The 18,097-nt window shown below is 41.8% G+C and overlaps 1 protein-coding gene across 9 annotated transcripts in view; it reads right to left on the minus strand.

The window, feature by feature from the left end:
- Nucleotides 1-848: 848 nt before the first annotated feature.
- KANSL3 (KAT8 regulatory NSL complex subunit 3) overlaps nt 849-18,097 on the minus strand; it is a 40,237-nt gene continuing 22,988 nt past the window's right edge. For 6 of the 9 annotated variants that reach the window (XM_078149829.1, XM_078149827.1, XM_078149826.1 and 3 more), the window contains 11 exons: nt 17,541-17,604; nt 16,893-17,093; nt 16,184-16,340; nt 13,934-14,011; nt 12,025-12,216; nt 10,878-10,962; nt 10,212-10,366; nt 7,975-8,084; nt 7,430-7,652; nt 6,707-6,840; nt 4,978-5,283 (listed from right to left, as the gene is read on the minus strand). In XM_078149829.1, coding sequence (XP_078005955.1) covers nt 4,993-5,283; nt 6,707-6,840; nt 7,430-7,652; nt 7,975-8,084; nt 10,212-10,366; nt 10,878-10,962; nt 12,025-12,216; nt 13,934-14,011; nt 16,184-16,340; nt 16,893-17,093; nt 17,541-17,604 — 1,690 coding nt within the window. In that variant the 3' untranslated portion in view covers nt 4,978-4,992. Of the gene's footprint in view, nt 3,415-4,977; nt 5,284-6,706; nt 6,841-7,429; nt 7,653-7,974; nt 8,085-10,211; nt 10,367-10,877; nt 10,963-12,024; nt 12,217-13,933; nt 14,012-16,183; nt 16,341-16,892; nt 17,094-17,540; nt 17,605-18,097 lie in introns of those variants that run through there. The other 3 variants (XM_020984002.2, XM_078149833.1, XM_078149830.1) reach the window with 3 other exon arrangements.

An 18,097-nucleotide genomic window follows, 5' to 3' on the forward strand; every position in this document is an offset into this window, starting at 1 on the left:
CTCAATGGAGACAAAAGCAATGCCCAGCCCACCTCAGATTCTTAGATTGAACTCAGTTTATTCATCCTCCCCACCACTCCTTCCCCTAAATGAAAGTCTAGGAAACAGATACAGTCTTTTCCCCAGGAGAGGGCTCAGCACATTTGATACTCTGTCTAGAGTTGAAGAATTAATATTCTGAATGGGTCACCTTAGATTCAAGTTCCATCATTTGGAGTTTCTACAACTTGAGCAAGTCTGACGTTTCTTTTGCTCATTCATAAAGTTTGAATATTCTCCAAAATGCCATTAGCCTCCTCACTCTGATCCCTCTCCAGAATATTTAACCCATTTTTACAGTAACATAAAAGCACCCTCTGCTGTTGAACAAGACACAATGTTCTCAGGAAATTACTATACTGTATTACCAAAAGCTTTATGAATAATAATGGATAATACAGAACTAGAAAAAAAAACTTTACTAGTATTGGAGAAAGTGCTACTAGACAACAGTCATTCTGAAAGATCTGGAGGGTTTACCGCACTGTAAGTTCAAATGGGGTCAACAGGGACTTACAGCAATAAAAAAATGTTTTCTTTGGCTATACTGAAGTGTCTAGAATACCTATACTCTTCCCTGGTCAAACCACAAGTAGCATATTATGGAATACTATATACATTTCTGGGTAACACATTTTAACTAGAGATGGAAAAACTAGAGACAAAAATTTTTGGTATAGAAAGCCTCTAAGGTTTCTTCTCAATCAGATTCTGTGATCCTGTCTTCCCATTGGTGAAAAGGGAATAAGACCTACCTGGCCTAAATCACAGGGTTGTTATAAGGATAAAAATAAAATGATTTCAAAAAATAAGTTAGCAGCACGCCACAGTTTATTGTTAACAGAACATAAGAACTGCCACATCAGGTCAGCCCCATCTCCCAGCCAAGGGTCCATGCTCTTCTCAATGACGTTCCCTCAGTATTGAAGGAGGTCCTCCAAAGCACCTCTTATCTTCTTTAATGACACAATAGCCCTATCTTCCATGCATTTACCTAAGCTATTCCTGATCCCCAATTACATATGTGAAGAGGACCACTTATAGACAGTAACAAATTCCTTAAGCTTACTCTGGGTTGTGCTAAAGGGCACTTGCTTTTAATCACTCCAATCCAGCTTTTAAAAGAAGTCTACTCTTCTGACAATTCTGGAGTACAAATTCACATTCACTCTTTACAACATTACAGACTCTACCATATTTTAACCTTGCTCTCCAACCTGGAGAACACAGATTTTTATGTCAAACCTACAATATTCTTCTCTAGTTCTGTCATGTCTTTCTCAAGCCATGGCAACAAGAAACACAGAAGATAGTGTCCATGTACAGACAAATCGGTTTTGCACTGGGAGTGATGTGCTGGTTTGCTATTCTGTCCAGAAATGTGCTCATCATTTGATTGAACTTTTTGGCTCCAGCAGTACCCTGAGCTAATTATGTCAGGGAATAGTCTCCAACAACTTATAGATCTTTCCTGGGTCAAGAATGGAAGGGATAGTTAGCAAAGAAACTAATTCTAAATAGTCTGAATCACTGTCACCTAAATCACCTGCTTTATACTTGTCCCCATGGAAGTACACTTAGGATTTCTGACTGCTCCCATCAAATACTCCTACAGTTTGCCTTCTGCTAGTTCAGCATTTCATTGCTACCAGGAGTTTAGAGTATCACTTGTACACCTGAAGAGCACCGTGACCCACAGTGTTAACAAAATATGAGCAAAACTGCAGGTCCTGCTTGCTGCCCAGCAGCCTGAGAGAGAATGGACCCTCTGCATGTGCCGTGTCACTAAGAGGCCAACTGAGAACTATTCTGGAGGGCTCCTTTCCAAAGGAAAACCAGAGACTAATTCAGTGGAGTTGACATGCTCTCAGTCTGACAGGCACAGAGACACCAGAAAAACCATCCTCCACCTGGCAGACTATACCAACGGATGTAAACTTCCCCACCACCACCTGCAGCAACTAAATAACTAGGTCGGCTGCTTGCCTGGAACATCAAAAGACTGGTTCCCTCCCCCTCCCAAGTTCACTTCAATTTGTTAGGGAGGTTGAACAGGAGGAGGAGATAATCTATCAAACCTAAATCTCTTTCCACTGTGAAGTATTTAGGAAGAAGGGTCTCCATTTCTAACATGAAAGCTCCCCAGAGACTTTTCTGCTTACTGATTAGGGCCTGACAGTCATCACTTGGCTACTTAACTATCTCTACAGCTGATAATCTCCAATTTCCAGACGAGAAAAAAAAAAGTAGCCACCTAGAAAATCAGAAAGTAGTGGCATTCCTGACTCCCACACATTTCATGAGGTGTCCAGAATTTGGCATGTTGGGCTAAACTCCACAGCACTCAGGTAGCAGAAATTAACTTGATTTCTTTCATTCTCTTTGCTAAATATGGGTAACAATCCCTATTCTGATTCATTTGCCCTAACAGTTCCTGAGGCTTAATAGCTTGTCCCTCACAACTCATACAAACATCGATGCTTAAATTTAACGGGATGCAAAGCACAAGAACAAATCATGTTAGCTAACTGGCCTCCTACTGCTCACTTAGCCTGTTCCACTATTTACTTCCTCCTCTCCAGTCCCTCCTGACTTGCTGGCCCTCTACCGAGTGGAAGTGGCCAATGGACAGTGAAATGAAATGGGCCTTGGGCCTCATCTCACAGGTGCTGCTTCTTACTCAGCAGACAGATGAGTTGAATCAGAAGGGCCTAGAGATTTCAACTGAGTCCTCATCATGTTCATTATGACAGATCTGAAAACAAGTCTTCTGGTCTCTAGGGATCCTGGTTTGACTTCTAGATCAGAGAGCTGTGTTGGGTTTATTGCCCTATACACTAAGATTCTGCAAAGAAAAACAGGTGGGATGCCTTCATGACCATATGTAGGGTCAGAAGGCTAGGCCTTCCCTCCTCTAATTCTTTTTTTATTTATTTTGATCTTGGTAACCCTCCTGAAGGGGAAGAAGCTTTTTCCTCTCTGAAAATCAGAGCTCCTAATCCCATGTGGTGATAATGCCTATAAAGTGTGTGAGCCCCAGTGGTATAGCTATCTGCTGCATTAAAGAGGGTTGGGGGTGGGGCAAGGGAGGGAAGAGGAGAAAGGAGTGGCCTGGAGGCCAAAATCTGCGGATCCCAAAGAATGGTATTGGATTTGCTGAATAGTGAGGTTAGCCCAGTGGCTCTATAAGACTCAGATGCCTATCCTTGATGATTGAGCAGGCAAACAAGGACGACAGTCTCAAAGGAAGTCTTCAAGAAAGCAGGCAACATCACAAAGCAGTCTGTGTGCCTGTGGGCTTGTTGGAAAGCAGCCATCACAGACGAAGAGAGTGGAAATGTTACACAGGCATCTTCAAGGAGCTGGCGGCAATCGCTATAGGAGGAAGAAAGAAAACACAGAGTCAAGACTTAGCCAACCAAAATAAAGGAGCCTTTGTTCTGCTGTTCAGGAAAGAAAGGTAAGGGTAAGGTGGAGGATTGAGGAGTTAAGGTTAGTAGTTACATCCTCATTCTTGGAGGCAGCATAAAAATTTAGTCAAGTCAGATTCCTATAGCAAGACCCTTCCTAAAACCCACATCCTACTCAAGGCAAAGTTTTTCCCTTTTCCCTCAATGATCGAAACTGACTACCAGTCAACATTCATTCCCACCACACAACATACATTTCTTAACTACTCAATAAAAAAGAAAATTACCACATGCAACATCGAGTTACACATGGTTGCAAGCAGCAAAGTTCACAAGTGTTCACAAGTCACCAGTTATTAAAATTCTTAGAAAAACACCAAGCCCACAATGGTCTGATACAAGGATCAAGGATACCAGCAGAACCTGTATCCTTTTCTTCACTCACAGGCTTGATTAACCCTTAGCATCTCCTGGCTCCCAGATTTTGTGAAATTCAGCTTATGTGACAGAAAGAGCTCTGCTGCAAAGCCAGCTAGGGAATTATATTCAGTTCAGCTTTTTAGGGCAAGAATGAAACGAGGCCATCAATCAGCTGGCCCACTGGATCAGAAAAGCTCCCTGAAGGAAGCTAGGTGGTACAGTGGATAGAGTCAGGAGGACCTGAATTCAAATGCAGCCTCAGACACTTGACACTTGCTAGTTATGTGACCCTGGGCAAGTCACTTAACCCTGACTGCCTCACGAAAAAAGAAAAGGGAAAAAAAAAAAGCTCCCTGAAAACAAGGGACTCAAGTTGGCATGGCATGTAATCATGGCACAGTTCTGCTGTCTCGGGCTTCCTCTGATTTAGTTCTCAGATAGGCCCTATTTAATCTCTGGTTCTATAAAAAACAACAGCCCAACTCACAAAATGAATATAAAGGTTCCCAGATCATCTGCCCTTAGGACAGCTCTTTCCTGGCTCAAACTTTTTTTTTAAGCTAATGCATGCATTGTACCAAGTGCTTTACAATTATCTCATTTGATCCTGACAACAACCCTAGGAAGGTAGGTGCTGTTATTATCCCCATTTTACAGAAGAGGAAACTGAAGGAAAGAAGTTAAAGTGGTTTACCAGGGTCACAGAGCTAGTTAGTTAAGTGTCTGAGCCAGATTTGAAGCCAGGTGTTTTTGACTCCAGGCTCACTCAATATATCAAAAACAATTTATCCTTTCCCCCAAAACGTTCCTCTCCTTCTGACTTGAATTGTCAGTGGTACCTATTCACCTATGTTCAGCTCCTCATTCTCTTTTTCTGGCTTAACATGTACAGAACATTCTCTTCTCTTCTCTCTTCCTCTTGACACTATTGTCAGCTCCCATGGTTTTAATTATCATCACTACGCAGAGGACTCCCAGATCTATATATCCAGACCTAGTTTCTACTGTGCTCTAGTCATATATCATGAACTCTTACTGTTTATTGCATATTTCCAAATGGATAGCCTGTAAGTATCTCCAACTCAGCATGTCCACAACAAAACTCATACTCTTTTCCCTAAGTTCACCCCAGTTCCAAAATTTCCCTATTTCTGTCAAAGGCACTAACATACTTCCCATCATCAAAGTTCAAAACCCTGGATTCATCCTCCTCCTCTCTCACCCCACCATGTCCAATCAGTTGCCAAATCCTGTCAATTCTACCCACACAATCTCTCATACATCCATCTTCTTCTTTACACTCACATAACCACCACCCTAGTTCGAGGTCCTTAGCACACTTCTCACCTGAATTACTGCAATAGTTTAATTGGTTTCCCTGCCTCCATTCTCCCTGCTCTTCAATTCGGCCTCCCTACGGGTAACAAAGTGATATTCCTAAAAGCTCAGTTCTGACCACATCACTCCCCTGCAAAAAAAGCTCCAATGCTTACCTATTGACACAAAAATAAAATACAAATGCCTCAGTTTAACATTTAAAGTACTTCTCAGCCTGACTCCAGGCTACCTTTTCCCAGTTTATTATACATTATTCCCCTTCATACACTCTACAATCTAGCCTAATTGCCCTTCTTGTTATTTTATTTCCTATCTCCTTGTCTTTACACAGCCTGATACCTAAAAGGCATCCCTCTCTCATCTTCTCCTCTTACAATTCCTAGCTTCTTTCAAAGCTCACCTCAAGTGCCACCTCCTACATTAGGCCTTTCTGGATCCTACCTGGTTTAGCTACAAGTGCACCTGTCCTCACCCTGAAATTACCTGGTATTTACATAGATACGCATATATTGCTTCAACAAACAGAATGTGGGGCTCCTTAGGGAATGCTTCCTTCTTATCTCTATATCCTCAGGATCTACCATAGCACCTGGCACACAACAGGCACCTAACAGGTACTGATTGACTGACAGTGCCAAGATCTCTCACCATATTAGCTCATTAACATTTCCCAGAATGGCCTCTCATCGAAAGTCTTAGAAAGGGTGAAGGGTGCTGTTTTTCTACCATAACTGATGACAGGTAGCAATCATTATACCAACTTCTCCCCCAAAAGAGGAATTTCAGAAGAGTGATGCCTACAAAAAACTTCTAAAGTCATCTGACAGCCACAAATTACTTACAGCACCCACTAACTAAGCTTATTTGATAATCAAACCAGGCACAGTACATAATAATGGATAGTGCCCATATAAGCCATGCTCTCAGCAAGCGTGTTCAAGACTAGAATAAAATCCAGTTTTTTTCTGATGCCACCAATGTGTGGATAGCCTTCCTGAGCTCCATCCTATGATCTGGAAGATTTCACATCAAAAGCTCACAGTAATTATCAGATCAAATAAAGAAGGTCATAATAATAACATCTTCAGAAGAAGTAAGGAGCAAGAAGCAATGGAACTGCAATAAGCCCAGGAGAAACTGAAGAATGAAGCTCACAGAGAGTTGGGAAATAGAATATCATGTGAGAAGAATAAGAATGCCAATTGGGGTATGTGAAGGGGTATAATATGTAATAAACCAGGAAAAGGTAGTTAACTTAAAAGGTTGTTAACTTGAAGCACTTTTCCCTAAGTTTATCCTACATTTAATTCAAATGGAGGCACTACTGTCTAAATCTGTGTAAACTCTTGACCTACAATGCTACTAAAAAAAGGAAGAATATTTCTGCAAAGCCTTCCTCTACAGCTGCTGAGTGATGGATTAGACAGATGGCTAGAGTATCCTGCAGGTCTATGCCCTCCACCTCACATGAGACTGCCTTTCTCATTGGCAAAACTCACCTGTGGGGTAGAAGGCAGAGCCTGAGGGGTGGACTCCTCTAAGGAGGCAGCTCCTGTGCCCATTGGACTCAGTGTGGTGACACGGCTTGGTTGGCCTCGTAGAGTTACTGTAATGGTGGTTGGAGCCTTCAAGCCTACAGAAAATAAGGATCCAAGTTACTATTAGAACCTACTATATCAAATGGGGTCTTTCCAGCATCATCTCCTTTTCCTGATCAGTTTCTTTCTGCCCACCTAACCAACTCAATTGTGCCCCACTACTCAAAGTTCAGAAAGCAACAGTAAACAGCCTGTGTTTTCATGACCTCTTCAGAGGATGAACCAAAGCAAGGGACCTCAGAGATCATCTAGTCCAAGTTCCCATCCAATGCAAAAATCCCCTTTCCATTACCCTCAACACAAGTTCGCTCAATTTCTGTTTCAATACCGCTAGCAACGGGAAACATACTCCCTCCCAAAACAGTTCATTCTATTTTAAGACGGTTCTAACTGTTCCTTATGTATACGGCAGACTACATCTGCCTCCCCAAAAACTTCTGCCCTTTGGTTCTAAGCCTATCTTCTTAAGTTACACAAAAATCCATGCAGCCAAATTAGTGGAGGATCCCTTCCTAATTCTCTTGAGTTTCAGTTTAATGTCATGCCTCACCCATATGCTGTGAGCAGGCAGGCTACAGAGCTGAGATTTCCCAATCTCTCATTCCTACAAGTCCTAAGACTCACCTGCCGTTTGATTAGAAATCTGAGCCAGGCCAGGGAGGCTACTGGCCAACTTGGCAAGGCCCCCATTGGTCAGCAGTTGGTGGATGGCTGTAGGCTTCCCACCAGGAGTGGCACCCAAGGAGGAGAGGGTGGTGGCCACAGGAATGGTACGAACAATGGTGCCAGTGCCTGTGGTGATGGCACCCAGGCTCTGCATAGGGGTAGGCAACTTCACACTGGTGGTCTGTGGGATATATAAGCCCAGGTATTAAAAGGAAGTATCATTTCATGACATTCTTTGAGTTTTCAAGAACCACAGAGGGTTGAAGGGATAGATAAAGGGAAGCTCTAATAACAATTGAAAGTTTCATAGTCCTCACCAGGATTGTTGTGAGAGCAAATAAAATAATAACTGTAAAGTGCTTGGCACATAGTAAGCACTATATAAATGTTTATTATTGTTGTTATTACTATGATTGACCCTAATCCCAACTTCACTGTGACAACCCCTTCCCTAATCTGCCCATCCCAGTACAATGTGGACCTCAGGACTGCTGACCACTTACCTGTGTGGCTGGCCCTGGGGAAGCACTAGCTGGGAGGGTGGGAGTTTTGCTGCTGATATCCTGCAGGCTGAAGCTGAGCCCCTGAAGGAGGCTGCTGGCAGATGTGGACCCTGGGAGGAGAAGACCACAACTGATGCAACAGGCTTAGCCACTCTCACTTCAGCCCAAAGAAGGCTGCCCACCTTTCATCATCAACTAACATGTCAATCATTGTTTGCTGGTTTGGACTCTTACAACTAGCATTTAACTATCTCCCTACTCTTCTCTGAAGACTCATGTGGTACATGGCAAAAAAGTTAGGGTCCTATATTAGGGATTCCCGCTCACTCTAAACTCTTCCCCCCACCTAATCTATTTTATGAGACAGGACTTTTAAGTTCATAAAGGCTCTCCCTGGCCTGATTCATTCGCTTGCCAACAGACTTTCTGCTACCAACCTCTGCCTGGAAGAGGGAAAAGATCTAAGGGAAGAGCCACAGAGATATCTCAAGGCCACAACCAGGAGTGGGGAACCTGCAACCTCGAGGCCCCATGTGGCCCTGTAGCTCCTCAAGTGCAGCCTTTTGACTGAGTCCAAGTTTTACAAAACAAATCCTCTTATTAAGCAGATTTGTTCTGTGAAGTTTGGATTCAAAGGGCCTCACTTGAGGACCTAGAGGGCCACATGGGGCCTCGAGGCCAAAGGCTCCCCACCCCTGCACAACCACTCCTAGTATAGACTAATGGACCTTCTTTAAGGAGGAAGAAAATACTTGGTCTTGCTAGTATCCAGTATTTTATTGGGTCACATCTCTGATTCCATTCTTTGAGTGTAAAAATGTTTCTTAAAAGGGAATGGATTCAAATAAAGGTATCATAGCTCAAATATATAAAGAGCTTTGTCAAATTAATAAGAATATGGGTCATTTCCCTATTGACAAATGGTCAAAGGATGTGAACAGGCAGTTTTTGGATGAAGAAATCAATATGAAACAATGCCCTACATCATTATTGCTTACAGAAATGCAAATTAAAACACCTTTGAGATATCATCTTACAACTATCAGATTGGCTAAAACGATAGAAGGGGAAAACAACAAACGTTGTAGGGATGTGGAAAAATCGGGACACTAATTCACTCTTGGTGGAACTGTGAACTAATCCAACCATTTTAGAGAGCAATCTGGAATTGTGCCCAAAGAGTTATAAAAACTGTGTATACCCTTTGACCCAACAATATCACTTTTTAGGTCTGTTTCCCAAGGTGATCAGGGAAAAGGAAAAGAACTTATATGTTGTAAAATATTTATAGCAGCTCTCTTTGTGGTGACAAAGAAGTGGAAATTGAGGCATCAATTGGGGAATGGCAAAACAAGTTATGGTATATAATTGCGATGGAATACCACTGTGCTATAAGGAATAATGAGCTGGTTGATTTTGGAAAAACATGGAAAGATTTGCATGAAATAATGAAAAGTGAAATAAGAATAAGCAGAACCAAGAGAATGTTGTACAAAGTAATAGCAACACTGTTTTAAAAGCAACTTTGAATAACTAAATCATTTTGATTCTAACCAATTAGAAGGAAGATGCTATCCACATCCAGAGAAAAAACTGATATAGAGATGTATAGTATAGTTTTACATACATACATATACATACACACACACACACACACACACACACACACACACACACATTCACTCACACACTTGTATCTAATGGTATCCTTCTTTAAAGAAAAAATATACAAAAGTGCACAGCAGAGAACAAAAGAAAACTTAGAAGGAAGCACAGAAAATCAGGGTAGCTTTGAAAATGATGTGTAGTATTTATTACATAGTATTTTTTTTAAAGTAAACAGTATGAAATGGAAATAGTTTTATATTGAATCTTCTTTTTATGCTGTGCTGTGTACATGGAAATGTTGGGGATTTTTTTAAAGTCTTCTTGTATTTAAGTTTAAAATGACTAAAAAAGTTTTTAAAAAAGGAATGGAACCTGCAGCCTCCAAAATTCTACAAACTGGTACAATTGTAGACTGATCGATCACTCACAGTAAGAAATAAGGCTGATTAACTCCCTTATCGTGATTGAAGCCTTGGCTAATATCTAATGACAGCATCATGCAAACCCTACACCTATAAACCAGGCCAAAAAAAGATCCCTCCCACACCAAACCACCACCATCCCCCACTCCCCCACCCACCCAACAGCACACCAAAAAGCACAAGAAGATAAAGTGGGACACAAAGTACCTGGGAGTGTGCTGCCAGGAGAGGCTGCCACACAGTGACCACCACTGGCCACCAAGCGGCTCTGCAGAGTGTGGAAGGCACTAGGAGCAGTACTGTTGGGAATAATGGAGGAAGAGGCTGGACTCACTGACACTGCTTCAGAAGCTGCACTTGATCTGGAGAGACAGGAAAAGTGTTGAAGAACTGCTCCAAATTTCAGCAAGGCAGATTGATGGGGACAGACTTATGGGGATAATGAAGAATAAAGCAGGGGTCAAGTGAGGCACAAGAGAGATCAGCAGAGATATAACTTTGGCCTCCTGACTCTCAACTTCTCGCAATTCCCTATATCCTATATATTACACAACATCCTAAGCCAAAGTCTACCAATAGGGAATGCAGCCAAGTGTAGAAATCAGTAAGGTATAAGGGAGACTTCTACATCTCCCTCTGGGGGCCAGGCCATCAGAACAAGGATATGAGTAATGGTAATAAGGCTGAAGATCCTCAAATAAAAAGTGCCTCCACTTTTTGTGGATATAAATGTATAATGGCTTACCCTACAGGGATATGCTTCATGAAAGCAGTCTAAAATAAACTTGAATGACTAAGGCCACAGTTTATGTGATCTATCAGAAAGAGACCAAAAGAAATGACATTTAAAAAAACAAAGTTAGGCAGACTCACTTGGCTGTGGTGAGCAGCCCCGTTAGCTCCTTGGCACCTACAGCGGCTTGCCCCCGAGTCACAGTAATGGGCTTTCCTCCTGAAACTGCACAACAACAGCTTCTCAGCACATTGACTTGATTATGCCTACTTCTGCCTATACCTCTTAGAATCACAGAGCGCTGGGAAAATGCAAGAAACCTGGACTGATCTCACTATTCGCACCCTAAACTGAGCTATGGTTCAATGATAAAGAGCTTCCGACTCCTAGTCAGAAGGCCTAGTTTCAAGTCCCAATTCCACCCTTTACTAACTACGTGACCATGGGAATTCAATTCAAAGAGTATTTATTAAGCACCTATTCTGTGCCAGACACTAATAGGCACTGGAGATAAAAAAATCAAAAATGAAAAACCCCTGTCCTCAAAGAACTTACATTCTAAAAAAGGTAGGCAACAAGTGAAGTGCAAAATACGTACAAAGTAAATACAAAGCAATTCGGGGGGCTTAGGCAGAGGACACTAACAACTAGGGGATCAGGAAAAGGTTTCATACAGGACATGGCACCTGAGTTATGCTTTGAAGGGAACAAAACATTTTAAGAGGCAGAAAGAGAACATTCTAGGACAGAGCCTGAGGAAAGGCAAAGGAAAGGGAAATGGCATTTCACATTTCGGGAATGGCAAACAAGCCAATCTGACTGGTACAGAGTGGGTGAGGGAAGTAGTATGAAATCAGTCTAGAAAGACAGGCTGGACCCAAATTTTGAAAGACTTTAAATGCCAAATAAAGTCACTATTTTATCCTAGAGGTAAAAGGGAGCCACTGAAGCCTCTTGAACAGGGGAGTGACATAAACAGATTTGTGCTTTAGGAATATTAATTTAGCAGTTAGCCATTTCCCTTCACAGGGCTTTAGTTTCCTTAATAGTAAAATGAGGGAGTGATACTAAATTTTCTCTGTAAGTCCATTCAAAAGTCCATTCTAACAGAATATGACTCCAATCTCAGATCAATGGACATTCCCTGGTTTCTTCAGCATGTACTCCAATGTCTACTTCTACTATAAGCTTCTTGTAACATGGAATGAAGCAGGAACTACAAATGGGACAGTCTGTGCTCTCTGTGAGTGTTCAATTAGTACAATAACAGCTTCCCTAGACACTTGCCCTCTGTGCTTCCTCCTTGGGATGGGAGACTTGGTCCACTAGCTCCATCCCCATGAGAGACAATGGTCACTTTGATCTTGGCTCGCTTGGAAGCCTTGCTGCCCGGAGGGGGGCTAGGAGGATGCTGACGCTTCAGCTGGCCCCGAAGGTCTTCTTTATCAGCTTCCTCAGCCTGGTCTGAGGAGATGGGAACTGAAAAGTGAAGAAGATCAGTTTGAAGTCTCCTCCAATCCAGGAAGGCCCTGTTGGGCCTGTTAAGGACTGCCTCAGAGAGATGCACAAGCATGCACAATACACATACACACTACTCAAACTGAATGATCAGCCCATGTCCAAGGCCTTGCACCCAAGATGCTTACTAAAGTCAATTCTGCCTTCAGCTGCCTGACCTCAGATTCTACCCCACAGCAGCACTCTGATCCTAGAACCCCATGTTACACCTCTGTCCTATCCTGAATGATGTGACTACATCCCTGCTCAAACCTACCCCAGCCCTGGAGAATGTGAAGGCCCAGAAAGAAGAAAGGAGGTAATTTCTCCCTACCACCACTAGGTCCAACAAGAGAATATTAGGGTGATAGGAAGACTCTCTAATAGATATAGGTAGTATTTCCCAGTCTCCGAAACTGTTCCATCCTTCTCTGATTCCATTAGTCCCTCAAATCACAAATCTAGAGTTCCCTTGGGGATATTAAACATCGCAGAAAGCACAGCAAGGCAAAGAAATAAGCAGGACCAGAGAAAGGCCAGCAGTATACATGGGGATCACACAACATATGGCCACTAGCCCTGTCCAACAAGAGAAGGAAGGCTATCCTCTTCTAATAGTTAAAATTTCCATGTAAACACTGAGTTTTGTCCAACCCCCTAAAATCATGGGGTTCTCTTTGTCAAATGTAGGAGACCTAAGGTAATTCCACTGTTTAAAAAATAGCTCTCTTCTGTCCTCAGGCTAGAAGTTCCAATATGGATTCCAAAGTTCCTGTTCCAAAGGGACCAGGGCTAAAAGCACAACATGCAATCTTCTTCAGAAATTGCCTCTCTATAGCATACAAACCAGCCTTTCTTCATTGATTGGTGAATAGATCCAAAACAAACTCATCTACAAGGCTGACTATGCCTTCCTTGTTCTCCTCTCACCAAAGTTCCCTTCATATAGGCCTCTATAGACTGGCTCATTCCTCTAGCTTTGCTGCCAACTTCTCAGGAGACTGTCCCACCCCATCCCTCCCCAATTTAAGCACAAAGGGCAATATCAGCTGCTCCCATAAGGGGTGCTTGGAACCACAAGCATTTCCTCCTGATCACCATCACAGTACAATCAGAGCTAGAATCATTCAAGACCTGGATGTGCTAGCTCAAATAAGGAGTGGAAGAGAGACATGGAAGGTTGGTTTTTTATTTTTAAAAAAAAAAGCTCTGAAAGTTTGTAAATGGTTTTGTTCCTTTAGTGGCCATGATGAGAACAGGAAAGCAGAAGCAAAACAAAGAGTACAGAAACACAGGCCTTTCTATACATGCAAAAGCTTGCAGAGAAAAAGGGGTCACGCAGACAAAGCAAGAAAATGAGAACACAAAGGGAAAAAAAGAAGTGAAACAGAGAATAAAAGACAGCAGGAGAAAGAACAAGAAAAAATAAAAAAGATGCAACAGGCAAGAGGGTTCCACAGAGACAAATCCATTGAGAGAAATAGGATGATGGAGAGAGGGGCACAAAGAAAGGACTAAGAGGGGACAAAACAAAAGGCAAATGAGAGGAAAGGCTAGAGCAAAATTTCAATCAATTTCAACTCAAATATTAAGCACCTACTTAGTGCAAGGAATCATGCTAGACTGTATGTGAAAGAGGCAAGTTGAGCAGCAGAGGCAGAGAAAGCAAGGGACAGGCAAGCAAGAAAAAGATACTCACCAAAGAGACAGGAGGAGGTGCCGGGAGGAAGAGTTTTCCTCACCAGCATGTTTTGTTTCAGAAAAGCAGCAAACTGTGCTGGAATGAATCAGAAAGAATTACAGAATCATAGCCGGCCAAGGAAGACAAGAAGGGGAGAGGGAGCCAGGAAGGGGTCTAAAGATGTCTCCTCACATTACTTCTTGCTAACTGAAACCATCACTAATAAGGTTATAAGGTTACTGATCTCACTCATGACCAATCAGTCATGTGACCAAATGGACCCCATTTTGATTCCCTGACTGATCAATGTCATAAGTGTGCCTATTAGCAAGCAACCTCTAAACATTCCCTGAATTGCTGTGCCCCATATATGGTCCAAATGGGAGTAAAAGCTAACATCTCAACCTTTCCTTTTGACAAAAACAAAATGAAACACCACTTAATGGTACTTAGCTACAACCACAAAGCCACCAAGCAGACACAGAGCATAAAAACACTATCACACCAGCTTGGAGAACTTGTTTGCTCCCATATATTCATGCACATACGTGGCTTTCTCTTTTGTTAGCACTATTTTTCTAGGCTACGCTGAAGGAATCTAGGGTTTGAGTTCTAAACCTTAAGCACCAGATAAAGAAATGCAGAGTACATAAATAGATAAGATGATTCTGTTTGACAGGCAGTCTGAGTTCAGTATATTAAGTTACAGCAAGAAATAACTCCTGCTATTTCCAGGCACTCAACGCCCCCTAGGGAAATTTGAACATGTTAGATGTTCCTGGATAAACAATCAATTCCCATAATACCAGACCCTATTTGGGCCAAATCAAAGCCAGAATTATCAGCATGAAAATTATTAGCTTTCCTTAAGCAATTTCTCTGACACTTTCCTTCTCTCCTCTTCACTGATTCTTTGCAGTGTTCACATTATCAAAAGCTTCTCATTTCAATCACAATCAAAATGCCCCAAATCAAATGTGAAGGACAGTCAAAAATCTTTCCCACCAAAACTGGAACACTAATGCATTGTTGGTGGAGTTGTGAAATGATCCAACCATTTTGGAGAGCAATTTGAAACTATGCCCAAAGGGCTATAAAAATGTGCATATCCTTTGACCCACCAATAGCACTTCTAGGGCTGTAACCTAAAGAGATCATACAAATGGGAAAAGGATCCACGTGTACAGAAATATTTACAGCAGCTCTTTTTGTGGTGGCAAAGAATTGGAAATTGAGGCAGGATGCCCATCAATTGGGGAATGGCTGAACAAGTTGTGGTATACGAATGTAATGGAATACTACTATACTGTAAGAAATGATGAACAGGCTGATTTCAGAAAGACCTGGAAAGACTTGTATGCTCTGTTGCTGAGTGAAATAAGCAGAATCAGGAAAACGTTGTACACAGTAACAGCCACATTGTGCTATGACTAACATTGATAGACTTAACCCTTCTCAGCAATACAAGGATCTAAGACATCTCTAAAGGCCTCATGATGTAAAATGCTATCCACATCCAAAGAAAGAACTACGGAGTTTGAATGCAGAGCGGAGCATACTATTTGCTATTTTTTTTTCTCTTCTGTTGTGTTTTGTTTCTTCTTTCTGGTGGTTCCTCCTATTAGTTCTAATTCTTACTTATAACATCACTAATATGAAAATATGTTTAATAGGAATGTATATTTATAGCCTATATCAGATTGCTTGCCATCTTGGAGAGGGAGGTGGGAAGTGATTGTTGATAATTCAAAATAAATTAATTTTTAAAAAAAATCCTTCCCACCAGAAATCCGTACTGGGTTTTAGCATAGAAATCATGACTCTCAAGTTACAGAGCAAAGGAAGAACCCAGTAAATCTGAATATTTCCAGGCCTCACCCTTTGGGAAGTCACTTTCTACAAGCAGTGACTCAGGGAAGCTGTCTGTAGGAAGGATAAGGAGATGGTTTTCCCTGCTGATAATAAAGATGTGAAGTTCATCACACAAAACCCCTGCCATTAACAAGGCAAAGTAAGGAAGGTCATCCTTCCACACTTTCCAGACACACCCTTTAGGTTGTCCCTTTGTCACTTCTTTTCATTTTAAAACTACCTTTAACTTGTTTTAAAATGTTAAAAAGGAGAAGTGAGAGCACACTGATTTCCCCCAAATCATGCCTCACTGGGGATGGTTAGGTAGGTCAATCATTTAAGAAACCCAAGTTCTAAGGAACAACTACAAAAAAGATAGGACGGAAATCCATTTGGCATTAGGCCTGAGATCTGTACCTTGAGCCTGTTTATGGGTCAAGACAGCTTCTGTCCGCTGTACATGTCTCTTCAATAGCTGGGCAGTGCCAATTTGGCTAGACTTAGGGGCAGAGGTCACCGTTGCCATTTTGGTCTTGGGACTAGAGGTGGGGCTGCTAGACACACTTGATAGATCCTAAATGTGGTTAGAGAGATAAAGAAAAACATGTCATCTAGACTGAAATAATTCAATTCAATAACAAGTAATAGTGTTAGGTACTACGTAGGGCTTCTTAAACTTTTTCCACTCTAGACCCCTTCAGCACTTCTTAAACTATAGGTCATGACCCATATATGGGTATAAAGAAAGGCATAAAAACAGAAGAATGAAATTTCATGAGATTCCCTGGATTCACAAGCAGAAATTTTCTTTTTATGAATATGTAAAACCTGAAGCATTAAGAGATTCAAGAGATAAAGAGTTAAGGCTAGAAAAGAACCCAGAGGTCACAAATATAAGTCCTTCATTTTACAAATGAGAACTAAGGTCTCAATGTTTAGGTAATTTGCCCAAGATAATACAGGTCCTAAATGGTAAAGCCATGATTTGAACCAGCTTCCCCAACTCCAAATCCGGTGTTCTTTCCACTTTCCACCTTGCTGAGAACCAAACTTATCAATATGCTCTACCAATATGCTCCAGTCCCACTGCAGCCACATATAAACTATTATCCTTAAGGTGCATTACCTCAGAACCAGAAGGTGAAGCAGGACGCTTAGCAGCAGGAGAGGTAGGCCGGCTTCCCCGTTCAGGAAGTTCAAAAGCCAAATCTCGGCGCGCTGAATCACGAGGCTTCTTCTTCTTCTCAGCATCCTGATCTCGGGGCTCAGAGCCGCTGTGACCCTCAGCACGAGTGAGCACACCAGTCAGAAAGTCTGCAATCTCATCCTGGTTCAAACAGAAAATGACTATCTATCAGTGCCAATCAGTGTCAACCCTGGGGTACAATCTCAAGGCATTTTCAAACCAGTATCAACTCCATCCTGCTTTTGACATTAAAATGTCTTTCCCCTCCCCTGTGAAGCCTAACACAGTCTCTTCAGTCAGTCTACAAATGAATACTAAGACCAAGTAACAGGACCCCTGAGGGGCACCTGAAACTGACAGTACTCTACCACTTTCATCCACCTGAATTTTTTTCTTCCTCTTCAAGCTATTTTTCCTCCTTCTCTTCTTTATTCTTCCCATGACTATGCTTTGTATTTCCCAGTTGCCCCAACAGAAAAAACTTAGTACTGTGACATATAGAAGTTTCTGATCCCTCTACTGAACCAACCTCGAGAATATGATATGACAGGTATAGCAGAAAAAAAAGAACAAAACAACTGTGTTCACCTGGACACATCTGTCCACCATGCTCTGAGTCAGGCCTTCAGATTTCTTCTTTGCTTTGCTTATCCTAAGAGAAAGGAAGAAGGAAATCATATGAAGACATCATTCACTTAAAAAAAATTCTGCTGAAAGATATGGATTTTAGGGTTGATTTATTTTCTGCGCACAAGAAGCATAAGTTAGAAAAAAAAACAGGATAAATTTCTCTAAAAGACACACTCACAAAATTCTAGAGCTGAAACAGACCTTAGAGACCATCAAGTCCAACACCCTCAATTTACAGAGTAGGCAACTGAGACCCAGGACAGTGAAATGATGGCATGTGGTAGTGGAGGAACTGGAGCTCCAACCCAAGACTCCTAATTCCTAATCAAGTGCTCTGCCCACTCACAGTTCCACACTGCCTCCTAAAATATCCATCATAGAATTGAGAGCTAAAAGGAATCTTTAGCAACGCATCTCCTCCAAACCCCTCATTGTTCAATCTTTTTACAGTCATGATCCCATTTGAGATTTTCCAGGAAAAGATACTTAGAGTGATTTGCTATTTCCTTCTCCAG

Source organism: Phascolarctos cinereus, unplaced genomic scaffold (genome assembly GCF_003287225.1).
Source record: "Phascolarctos cinereus isolate Bilbo 61053 unplaced genomic scaffold, phaCin_HiC Scaffold_2;HRSCAF=192, whole genome shotgun sequence".
In the NCBI taxonomy this organism is placed as follows: Eukaryota; Metazoa; Chordata; class Mammalia; order Diprotodontia; family Phascolarctidae; genus Phascolarctos; species Phascolarctos cinereus.